At 23.3% G+C, this 13,795-nt stretch overlaps 1 protein-coding gene across 2 annotated transcripts in view; it reads right to left on the reverse strand.

Moving 5' to 3' along the window:
- The window catches only part of LOC129615930 (CUGBP Elav-like family member 2), a 187,317-nt gene that overhangs the window by 162,066 nt on the left and 11,456 nt on the right, over positions 1-13,795 (reverse strand). Inside the window, exon 2 of one of the 2 annotated variants that reach the window (XM_055531358.1) lies at positions 4,304-4,383. The exons of the other annotated variant lie outside the window; for it this stretch is intronic. Coding sequence (XP_055387333.1) covers positions 4,304-4,353 — 50 coding nt within the window. The 5' untranslated portion in view covers positions 4,354-4,383. The remainder of the gene's footprint in view (positions 1-4,303; positions 4,384-13,795) is intronic. 2 annotated transcript variants of the gene reach the window in all.

Raw genomic sequence — 13,795 nt, forward strand, 5'->3', positions numbered from 1 at the left:
AATTTAGTATAGGAAAAATATTAACCGAACGCGAATATTATGGTATGAGCAAAAAACAAAAAAATTAAAAATTTTTAGTACAAAAATCAAATATATAGAAAACGGCACACTTTGTTTCGGCTCACTATACGATAAAATTACAAAAAAAAAAAAAAATTTTTTTATTATTTTTATAAAATAAAATTGTAAATAATATTTCGTATTGTCCTCCTATTTTAAATTTCAAATGTAAGATTTTGTTCTCAAAATTTTCATTCTCTCTTAGTTCTAAAACACAAAAATATAATAAGGGAAAAAAAAGAGAACAAACATATGAAATATTTAAAAAGGGAGAGAAACCCTTAAAAATAAAACAGTAAAAAAAAAGAACAAAATAAAAGGTTTTTGATTGTGAATTTTTTAAAATTCTAACCTAAAAAAAATATTTTTGTAAAATTACATTTACAAAATTTTTCTTCTTTCTACTTCCAAATTTATACAAAATTATTATAAAAATAAGTAATAACAGTAATTTTACTGCATTTTAATGAGCTTAAAAATTCCGGTAATTCAATATTTTTGTTTTCATTTGACATTTCACTGCCGCAATGAATTTTTGTCAATATGGTACTGTTAAGACACCAAATTATTATTTACTTATTTATTTTCAAAATATTCTGATTAACTATACAAAATAGTGTATTAAACCGTATATATACAAATTTTAAAAATTTCCCTTTAATATATAAATATTTTCTCTCTCTTTCTCTCTCTATATATTTGTTATATTATTTTCCCCTTATTTTTCGTTTCTCATCTTACAATATTCTTTACAAAATTTTTATTTTTCTCATCTCATCCACCTACTCATCAAAATTTTTCTTTTATTTTATTTTTTGGTTTTAAATGTCGCGACAGGGATTGATTTGTTTTTCTTTTTTTTTTTTTTTTGTTATAAAAATATTATAGCCATTTGTATATAATAATAATAGTATATGAATATATAAATAGTAAATATTGTCGTATTGTGTATGATTTCAAGTAAAATGTAAACATTTAAACGTACTTAAACAAAAAATATAAAATAATAAAAAAAAGTATATATTTTTGTCCTGTTCCTTTATTCCTCTTGAATAAATTAAAATACGAGTACCTCTACCGAAGTATGTGCGTTTATACTAAATAAATATACAATACGATACCATATAATAACCCTGACCATTATATTGTTTATATTTACATATTTACTTATGTTTTTTTATATTACATACATTATATATAAATATATATATATATATATAATTGTTATGATATATATTAAGTTTATATATACAATTTTTTTGAACAAAGTGTTTATTTTAAGATTTTAAACAGATTAGAAAAATATTACAATAAGAATTACATACTTATTAACAGAAAATATTATAAAAAAAGAAAAAAATAAATAAAAAAATCTTTTGTTATTGTTTTTTCTTTTTGTCTTGGATTCACAATCACTGGCAATAATAATATATACCAGGTGAATATTATGGAGACATTCATGTTCTGTTTTCATTCTTTCAACATACTCGTGATAGGTATATACTTATTTATCGTATATATTTATATATCATATTTACATATATCATATATATCATATTTATATATATATATATCATATATATATCATATGATATGTATATATATATCATATATATATATTGTACATTAAAATTTTTTACAAAATTTTTACTTTTAATTTATATATACTTACATGCGAGTATAATGTATATATACATACAAATTTTCTCTCTTATGTTTTAATCAAGGGGAAAAATATTAAGAAAATGGTTACAAATACGTGTCAATTTTACAAAAAAGAAAAGCAAAAAAAAAATTTAATTTCATGTTTCATTTTCTTTTTTTTTTGCTTGTTTTCTTTCTAAAATTGACATTTTGTAATATATCTTATACTATAAAAACAAAAATAAAAAAAAAAACTTAAAAAGGACATAAAGAAATTGACAATAAATTGTCAATATTTCAGAAGATAAAGAACAGACAGTCTGGCAACTTTGAAATTATAAAATATAAAATAATTAACAATGGATTTGTTTTTTTGTGTTATACTTCTTCATAAATGTGTTATATTTGAATATTTTCACGTATACATATCATGAAGGTAGAAATAGCTGTTAGTGTTTTAAATATGGGTAAAGTCAGTGAATCATAATTCTATTTACTTTATATTGTATATATATATTATAATATTATTATGAATAGTATATAAGTTATATAATTTTTAATTAATAAAATGTATACTATTATATTGCATAAGCTAATATACAATTTTTATATAAATTTAGGAAATTAAGAAATTTAATAAATAATAGGAAATGATAATTGATACGAGTATTAAACTAATTTATTAAACATTAACTGTGTACTTAATAATTAAATATGCACAAGCACTGTGTTAAACTAATATACGCAAGTGTAAAATTATATTAAACTATAATCTCGAATCCCAAGGAGTAAGAAGTATTTTTATAAATGGTGTAGATTTTAGTGTTGTACTCTTTAAGTGTTATACGAGTATGTTTTAAGTTTTATATATTTAAAATGTTATAAATTTAAAGTATTATACACATGAAGTGTTATACAGTGAAAGTGTTATACATTTAAAGTGTTATACGAGTGAAGTGTTATACGTTTAAAGTGTTATACGATTAATGTTTTATACTTTTAAACTGTTATACGATTGAAGTGTTATACGTTTAAAGTGTTATACGTTTGAAGCGTTATACATTGAAAATGTTATACAATTGAAGTGTTGTACGTTTAAATTATTATAAGTATTGAATGTATTTTGTGTTTGAAATAAATAGTATTAAATCTGTATGTATATAAATATTTTAGAAGAACTAAAAATATAAATATATCACAGTTTTATATTTTTTAAATTTAAATTCCAATCTCTTTTCAAACAAAAAGTTTGAAACAAAAACATCTAAATTTTCAACCCCGATCCTACCGTAAATATGTTTATAATTTCATTTTTATATCAAAACCATATATTAATGTATATAATTATATTATTTGATATAATAAATTCTTTCTGGCAACTCTGAAACTAAAATGAAAGTTCAATGAAATTTGTATTTAATCTATGTGTATGAAAAGCGCAGAAAAACAAACCATATTTTTATCCAGAATAATATTTTTATTATCCTTTATTTTATATTACTTGCACACACTTACTTACTATAATAAAAAAAAAAAAAATTTTTTTTGAGAAAAGGAAATGAGAGAGAACGAGAAAATTTTATTAGTACAATGTAATATCAACATTTTTAAGTATAGTTAGTTTAGTACATATACAATGCTAAAATATAATATTATAAAATCTATTAAAAATAACAGAGATAAAATTTTCATTTACTTTACTAGAGCGCATGTGTTAAAAAGGATCATTTTCTCTTATTTACATTATTTTACAATAATACATTCATTCATATATCATATTATAAATATAGACATAGTAATGTTCGTTGATTGTGATTCGAAGCAATGAACAGCCATAGTAATAATAGAGGGAAATTTTCTCTCAAAACTATATGCTAAATTATAATATGGTACAAAAAAAATTTATGAAAAATCATAAAAGGGATGAAGATATTTTATTATAATATTGAGAGAAGAAATTTTAATTTTTTATTACTCTCACATGAATTGTAAAATTATTCGAATAGAATAAAAATATAAAAGAAAAAAATAAAATGTTGTAATGTTGAAAGGAAACTTCTTAATTATACATTACAACATTTTTGGGAAACTTTTATTCTCTTTTTTTTTATTTAACATTTATTTATTGTAATAAAATTTTAATAGTTATATATTAGAATTTTTTTCAATTTTATTGAGAATACTTTTTATATTTTAGCTAATAAAAATCTTTGTTTCAGCATTTGAAAAATTATTGTATATAATTTACCTAACGAGCAAAACAATAATTATTGTTGTGATTTTTATATTAAAGAATAAAATAAACTTTAAATTTCAATTAGGTACAGATTTTTAAAGAAAACAGGAAAATTACTCAAGTATATAGATGCTTCATTACAGCACTCTCTCTCTCTCTCTCTCTCTGTCTATTTAGAAACACTCAGAAAAATTTTTAAGTATTTTTGAAAAACAAATTGTTTTTGTTTTATTTATTCTATATTATTAAAAATTTTTGATATATTGATAAATTAATCTGTATAGACTCATTATATGGCCTACGTTTATTATTAACATTCAATATTTTATTTCAAAATTCATAAAATATAATAAAATTACTCACATTTCATCGTAGCATTCCATACTTTCGGTATTCATTAAGTATGTGTCCATTATATTTTTTCCCTTCAGTTTTTAGTATATCTAAAAAGTTATTTTATTTTACAATTTTATTTAAAAACAATACGAAAAAAAAAAAACATTAGATATACGTATATTAACTATATTTTTGGTATATTATGGTTTCTTGCACTATATAACAGAAAAAAAAAAATCCAGATTTATATATAAGTCTAATTTGGAATTTGGAAATTAATAAATAATAAATGAGGGTATATGATAAGAAATTAATGATATATAGGGTTTTTTAATTCATTGACTACATTTTTATCGTATTCTGTGCTGGAGGACTCGTGCTAGGGCACAGTTATCTTAAATTACAATTTAATTCAATTGGTAGATATTCTGCTTAAATGAAAAATTTCATTGCTGATTAGAGCAACCCGGAAGTAAGAATATAGATTTTAATTATATTTTAGGAATTTGATTTCTGAATTGAATATTTAATAGCTAATTACTTGTTGTTTAAATTAACAAGCTTAACTCAATAATGATTTGAAGTTCTACAAAAAATATTTGCCATCCAAGAAGCTAAATATTATGAACAACTTCGAAATTTCCAGTGGCAGAAAAATTTTTAATTTTAATTGAAAAATGCTTAATACTAATGAATATAGGAAAATCAATAGATAACCCATAGGAATAAATTTTAAATCTAAAAAAAATAACCATTTTCTAAAAGCTACCATTTAACTTTTACTATCTTAATTAAAATTTACCTAAATATAGTTAATTATTTAGTCAATTTCTTCGAAAATAGTCACACTAATTTTATGCTCATAAAATAGTTAAAAAGTAATTAACAAATTATTTTCAAAATTATATAATTATAAACTTATAATAAAAAATTGTTTTTTTTTAATTTACCCTCATCAAACCCTCAACCTCTCATGTTTAATGCTCCTCAAAACCCTATAACCGTATAGATTTAAAAAAAAAGGAAGAGGAATGTCATTTTAAACCTTTTCATCATTAATAAACATTGCATAAAAATTTTAAATTGTATGCGTATTTTCAGGCACAGCATACAAATTACACAAGAACTTCCAAAGATAATTAACCAAAACAACAAAAGAAAAAAACCTTTTTAAAACTAACCACTAATTATGCTTAATCCTTTTTGTTGGTCCTTCTAAATTTGAAACTTGCAAAAATTATTTTCTCTTTTTTCTCGTTTTTATTTTTTTCTTATTTATTAAATGAAATTTTTCGGTATCATTTTAATTATTTACATTATAATATTATGATTCCATTTACTATTTATATATTAAACATAATTGGAAGTTAGTTTACCATATTTTCTTTGAATTTAAAAGAGAAAATTTTTCATCAACACCCGCTCCTCCCCATCTACATACACATTCTGTTGCTTGAATACGTTTTAATACATTGAATCAAAAATACTGGCATTACGCGAAGATTACTTTAAATTGAGCTACATAAACAATGAAAATTTCTTCATACAATTACCAGAACAGATGGATAACGTAGCCAATATAACTAGTAAAGGCCGAATAATGAGTTATATACGGCTATTATCATGAAAAAACATTAAAATCAGAGAAAATAATTAGAGAATTAGATAACGTGTACTGTTCATACTGTAAGAAGAGAAATAATTTGCTATCGTGACAGTATCTATCGTGACAAGTGTAGTTCCAAAACAAAGCAAACAAAAGAGAGCCAATGTTTTCTAATTACAAACGAAACAAAGCAAACAAAAGAGAGCCAATGTTTTCTAATTACACTATTAAAAATCTTTAAGACATGTCTAATTTCGAATTAAATTAATTCTCATCTTTTTAATATAAAGATCGAAAAAAACATTTAAGGAACAATTCGCAGTAAGGCGATATTTAATATTTTACGTCTACCGAGTAAAGGAATGTATAAGCACGTTTGCTAAATTGTGTTTCAAGTAAAATGGTTTAGTTAAAGAGTCATACCGCAATTAGTACCGAATTCGTGACGATATTTACAACCATACTACCTAACGTTACTTTTTAATAAAACAAAAATTTTTGATTGTCTAGTTCAAGGGAGTATAAAAGAGAAAAATTGAGCATAATTTGAGCAAATATAAAAAGTGTTCTCATAAGCATTGGCTCATTCATATGTTACAAGTATTGGCGCACTAATATGTGTTAAGTCACAACCATATTATACGCTATCAGTAATATTCTCACTATCTTTTGTAAATTAATCTGGAGTTAAGTTCAACTTCGGCACTTTAGCATCAATGAGCTCAATGATAGCCAATGACAACTAATTTTCGTTTTTTTTTTACAAATTTTTTACAAATATTTTTCTCTTTTTTGTTATACAGTAAACCTGTTTTTATTTATTCATTCTGTTAATTTTTCTCTATTTTTGTGATTTTTTGTTATACAAAATGATTTAGTATAAAACTGTTTGTTTTTTACTAATACTTAACCGAACATTTGACTTTCAAAACTAAAGGAAACAAAAAAAAACAAGGATTTATAATTATCATAGTTAGTCTTTACGCCTATTTTAAATTTTTCATAATTTTTTTTTTCTTCATTTCATTCTCTGTTATATTTTTTTTTTGTATTACACTCTTGGCTTTCACTTCTTTTGACTTCAGAAAATTATTTAGTATATCCGTGTAACTAAAAGTAATTTTTCCCGTTATTATTATATTCATTTACTACATACAATATATATGAAAAAGATTTTTGCTTAAAGATTATTTTTGTAGTTATTAAAAGAAGAACGTTTTCCCATTATATATAGTACACTTTTTGAAAAGAAGGACATTTTTCAAAATAACTCTTTGTATTACTATAATATATAAGAAAAATGCATTTATTTTGGGGCTTGATTTTTGATAATATTCCTTGTAAATTAGGGTTGAAAATAATTACAAAAAAAAAAAAACCAAAAATCAACACATACCTTTACTGTGTAAATTCATACAGGTACATTGTGTATATATTGAATAGCCTGTAGCTTATTATACACCTATAAATCATATCACATTTCTCTTTTATAAAACAATCTGTGATATGTGTATAACAATAATCTGTTAGTAAACAGAGAACCTATTCTGATGTGATAACTTTGAAATATATTTAAAAATCTTATATACGAATTTTAAATAATGAGAAAATTAATGATAAATTTGAAGCATAAAGTGTACTGATAACAGTGAATATTAACCTATATTCACATACGCCAAAAAAAGTTAAGATAAAAAATTATAAATTTTGTGATTTCAATATCATCATTCTGACTTGTAATTTTCTTCTTTAAAATTAATAAATGAAACTGTGATAATAAGGCAAAAGTGATTTAGTCAACCTTGTAAAATAATCACTTAAGCGATTATTTTTCACGTTGCATTCGCATCGTTACCACACCACAAAAGGCGACCCTTAACAACAGAATTCACTCGACTTATAGTGCTTATGCGAGTACGTTGATATCATTTTTCATTTTCATAGAAATGAAAACGAATAATTTCCGCGTCCAGTATTTTTTAACTTAATTTACTTAGACCTACTTATTTTAACTCAGCAGAGGCAGTTTCACTATATCGCTTTAGAAAATAATGATGAACGGTAAAATATTTTGTAATATGTACAGTGAAATTAATAATAGAAATACAAAAAACCTTAGAACTTTTACTGAAATATGCTGTAATTTGGACATGTAAACAAATTTCATTGTGAGTAGTGCAAGTGTATAATGTGTTCTACCAAATACAAATAACATCTTTAATAATATAATTTATAGTTTTTATTTACACGTATTATAGACATACTCAAGTAACGGGTGATTTTTCTACGGTTAATCATGTCAGTTTGTTATTTCAATGTATAGGAAGACTGGCGCCCGAACATTTATTTCAAATTATTCGAACAAGTCAATTACATTTAGAAATTTGGTTTCGAACAATTTCTTCATTGTATTGTGAATGAAAAAGGTATCAGTCCTATCCTTGGAAACCACGAACATTAAACATATAATTTAATGATTTTACTGCTCAAATATCACAAATAGGCTCAAAATAAGTTGACTGTCCGAAATTAACTCACAACCAATATTTATAAGAAATAATATTAGAAAAGGAAAAGGTCAAAAACTTCTCATACATGAGAAAATGCATGAGAAATTAGCAATTTTTTCATACGTTTCTCTTTAAATTTAAAAACCAAGTACTTAAAAAATCACCCTTTATAAAAAAAAAAATTTAAGATAAATTGCACAAAATATACTTTTATATTTTTGGAACAAATTTTGAAACAAAAAAAACTTTGTTTTTTTTTTTTTAATATTTACGATCACGTAATGCACAAAAGAGAAGAAAATAAGAAAAATCTGTATGTTAAGTACATAATCCCCGATTAAACTTCCCAGTTAAAATGAGGTAGAAATAAATATATACCCAGCCAACCATAGACAGCCAACCAACCAGGGTGTTTTGTGGTTTTAACAAATTTTTTTTATTTTTTTTTTGTTTTTATAATTTTGCAATGTGAACAAATTTTGTGCGGTCAACTTATATTCGTCTTGTGTTACTCATTCATTTCTTTTTTAATGAAATTTTGGCATTATTTTTTCATTCTACATTATGAAAATAATATATATATATATATATGTTGTATCTGTATACTAATATTCGTGCAATTTGTGCAAAAGAATGTTAATTTTTTTTTATACTTTGTCCAACTCCTATTACACAAATTATCCTAGCATATATAGGTATTTAATTTTTACAAAAATTTTAATAAAATGCTATATGAAACGAAAATAGAATATGGCGACTATTCTTACAGGCACTCATTATATGTATACATGTGTATGTTTATGTTAATGCAACTAAATATTATTAGTCCTCCTGATAGTTTGTCTGCATTTCTACATATAAGCTTAATATAAAATTAACAATATTATACAAGTTGTCAACTAAAATATTCTTTGTATAATTAAAAAACTAAAGAAAGATAACCATGTGATAATTTTATGAACCCGTTTAAAAATAATTTATAGAAAAGGAAAATATTTTATGCTTAAAAAAAATGCTTTTTAGAGAGAGATAGAGAGAGAATTAATTTAATTAACATTGTATAACTGTTTATAAAACTGTTTTGGAAATTTGAGTATAAAAATTTTAAGTAAATGTTATATTTGTATATTTCAGCATACTTTGGAGCATGTAATGCCAATATTATTTTTTTTTATAGAATTTTTGTGTTCATATATCAAAAGACAAAAAATTAAATTTTGAATGCGCTCTTTAAATAAGATATGCCTGCCAAGGAGTTTAATATCAAAATATATGTAAATAAGGTATGGGGCGCTTGATATGACTTGGATTGAACGAGCAATTTAACAATTAATTAAGTATAATATTGGTTTTGGAATAATTTCCAAGTTTCTCCAAGAATTCCAAAGAACTTAAAAAAAAATAATTGAAATGCATGCAGTAACGTTTAAAACTTTGGCTTTTAACGTTGAAATCAATGGGTCCCAATTTATATAATAGTTTTTGTTGTTTTTTTTCTAAAAAAATTAACCGCCTTTATTATTCTAATTTTAACAAGCAGCATATCTGCTTTTAAACATTACTAATTCCGTTGTAAAAAATTATGCAACATTACGCAAAATACAAATTTCAATAAATTATTGAAACCCTCTAGAACGTTAATTAGTGTCATGTATATAGCTGATGAATTATAAAATTGTCAAATTAAAAAAAAAATCTAAAATTTATGAAGTAAATTTTAACCAATTTATAAAAGAAAAACCCTAAATTTTTTGCATATTCTTAAAGAGATCTTGGTACGGGATGTGTTCTTAGAAGAAACTCATTTATATATATACCCACACACAGAATCTGATCCTCTATTCTAAAAATTCATTTATACGCAAAAATAAAATAAAATTTCATAAAATTTAGTTTTTCGCATAATTTATGAAACATTTTAACTGACCCCATCACTTCTATTTTACTTGCGTTCTCAACAAAGAAAATTTTACCCCATAAATTAAATAATTTTAATACTATATAAAAGAATAAATTATGATGCTAATAAAATATTATAGAAAAAATAAAGATATTACACACCTTCTAAATTACCATCTAAAACAAAAAATAAGAGAAAATTAAAATAAATAAATAAAAATATTTATATTTTCCCGTTAAAATGCCCTTTCCGAAAATACTCTCTATTCCTCTTCCTCGCTCTCTCTCTCTCTCTCTCTCTATACCCCCACTCCAAATATTTATTTGTTGCAAAAAAATTTCCTTTCCATCTTAATTCCCAAATATTGTTTTCGTACAAAAACGAAAGTTTATTAAATTCTTTATTTTTTGTACGTGCATTCATTTTATGTGTTTTTTTTGCTTTATTATTATTATGAAGCCCTATATATATACAAGAGAGTTATAATTTCCAGAAATTTGTAAAAATTATACAATATCAGTTATTTTTCTTCTACATACATAATATAATAACAAAAAGAAATCGAATATATCAACAAGTTCTACATATTGTAAATAAAAGTTATATTGAAAGGAACGAAAGAATCAAAAACAAAAACAAAAAATGGAAAAAACCTGCTTATTAAATAATTGGAAATTTGGCACGTAAAAACTTGGCATAAACCTAATACTTGTAATAAAATTAGTTTCATTTATTTTATACATTGTTATTATTTTTAGCATAATCTATTTTTATTATACATGACTATTAGGTGTTATAATGAAATACTGCTGTAATTGCTTAATGTTTTACAATACTAATTATTTTTTTTACTTTTCTATAATTTATAATACACAGCATAACGGTCAACTTCTATTATTGTTATACTATAAATATAAATATTTATCTTATATCTTGTATTTGTTGCCATAATATGATTGTAATATTAACGATGAGCGTATACTTTTAATGGCTTTATTAATAATATGAGAACCTTATATGGAATATAAAAATTTTATAAGAATTTTAAAGGTTTTATAAAAAATACGCTTATTAGTTGCAGTTTGTCTATCAATTTGTCAGTCCGTTTAAAATTTTTTCCATTCCAAAGATAAAATTATAATATTTTGCTGGGGAATACGAGTACAATAAAAAAAAAATGTTAATCTGTGCCAAATTACCCTCTCTCTCTATCTTATTTCTAACATTCTCCCCCCCCTCCCCCCTCACTTCTTCCGACTCTTCTCCCACCACCTTTAAGTTAAAGTTCCTAAAAGACATAAAAATTTAACAACATTTTGTGTACCCATAACCGCAGGTCCAACTAATATAATTCTATAAAAGCCAGTTACATCACCTGCAATCCACAGATTTTAATTTTAAAAAAACATTAAAGTCACAAATAACATACCCTTAAATAAATTGTGAATGTAATGTATTTTAATCTTTATGCAATATTTTTCTGTAATTATTATTTCTAGAGCTCCTCCCCATCACCCTCTCTAGGTTATACAAAGTCGTGGTTTTGAGTGAATGTACTTACTTGACATCACCTCTCGATTCTTCATACAAAGAGGAGAGGTAAAACGGAGAGTGTGGTCTGTCGCTTTAACCTGGTAGGGGGTAAATCGATATTCTTTTATAAAGATTGCTTCAATTGTTGGATTACGAGACATTGGTTATCTGTAGCTAAGATGTTTCGGGAAAGGCTAAGTAATGCCGCCGAAAGTCTTACGACCTAAAATAGCTGCAATTTATCAAAAGGAACTAGGTATATTGCTCATACATGTGAAGATAAGAATCACAAAATATCATCTACACGGAAAAAAAACTCTTCCTAAAAATATGCAAAATTTTATGTTAATTATTATTTTCATTATTAATATAGCTAGATGGAAAAAGCTGGGTTAATTATAATGTAGATTATTTTATTGAATTGATTTGATAAAATATTTCCAAAATTTTAAGCAAAAAAATATAGGTTACAAAATTTTTTATAATAGAATGTTAATTTTTTCTGATTTATTGATAAGACACGAATTAAATGACTCAATTAAATTTTTCTTTTGTAACAGTACACGTATACTTTCAATCATTATTTTCGCCATACCATCAATCACTTCAAAAATAATAATATTATTGTAGAACTATAATTCATAAATCGTTTGTAGGGATTGAAAAATAATTGTTTTATTAATAAATAATAAAGTTGGGGTAAAAATTATATTTTAATAATTATTATTATACGGGGTATTTTTCCAATACTACATTTATAAGAATTTTTGAATCTAGATCTAATAGCAGTATATTTTGTAAAATGTGCATAATTTGTTATAATTGCATTAAAATAATTAAAATAGAAAATAATTACATGCTTTTCCCACGTTTGTTTCTAAAATAATTTGAAATTTTTTATAGAAAATCAAAATGATTTCCTTATAACAAAATAAACAATTAGAAATTTATATTAGATTTATAAAATTAGATTATCTTCTCTTATATAACAGATTCTTAATATAGTCATATCACATCTTTTTATTACCTAAATCTATATCTCATACTCTTATGTCGTAGATAAGAGAGTGCAAAATTCTTATAACTAAATTGCAATTCTAATCATGTAAAAGTACTATTATACTTAGTAAGTACCTAGTATAGTAAAAACTTAAGAATAATGTTGAGAAATCAAAAGGATCGTGACATATTACATAAGAATAGAAATATATCCTTTTTTTTTCCTCATATATTCTTTTAAAACAATAGCCCTTAATTGATTATATAAAGAAAAAAAATATATTATATAAGTAAAGCAAGATATAAAATTTTATCAGAGTGAAACAAAAAAAATTGTTATGAGCACTTTTTGTTTTTCCTTTTGTTTCTTTTAAAAATGTCCTACTTTTTATCAAAGTACTTTTTTTTGTTTTTATCTCTCTCTCTTTCTCACCCTGTAACTCTCTCTATAAGCTTTACTTGATTTTCAAAAATACTTCAAATTCAATTCATCTATATTTATGATTTTTTGTTATATCGTATAACAATCATAAGTAAAATTTATATATTTAAGACAATGCTCTCCTAAAATTGAATCTCATTGACCTCAATAAGTTAACAAAAGCAATTGAAAATCGATGTACCTGCACTATTCACAATTTATTACATATCGTAAACACTGGAAAAAAAAAACAAAAATTAATGTTAAAGGGGAAAAATTTCATATTATTATATACTGTGAATAAAATGAAATTTTTATATTAATAAATTCCATTAACATTTATAATTATATAACAATAATTCTGAAATCTGTTATATGCATAGAAAATTCAATATTTTTTCAGAAAAATATCTTAACACTATAAAAAAACCATGAAAAACAACTAGAATAAACGGCAATAGTTTTGAAAATAAACGGCAATACAAATGAAAATAATTAACTGTTATACTATATAGATCGATGTAAAAGTTTACACTATATATAGATCGTG

This window comes from Condylostylus longicornis, unplaced genomic scaffold, assembly GCF_029603195.1.
Source record: "Condylostylus longicornis isolate FDR11 unplaced genomic scaffold, ASM2960319v2 ptg000153l, whole genome shotgun sequence".
NCBI classification, from domain to species: Eukaryota; Metazoa; Arthropoda; class Insecta; order Diptera; family Dolichopodidae; genus Condylostylus; species Condylostylus longicornis.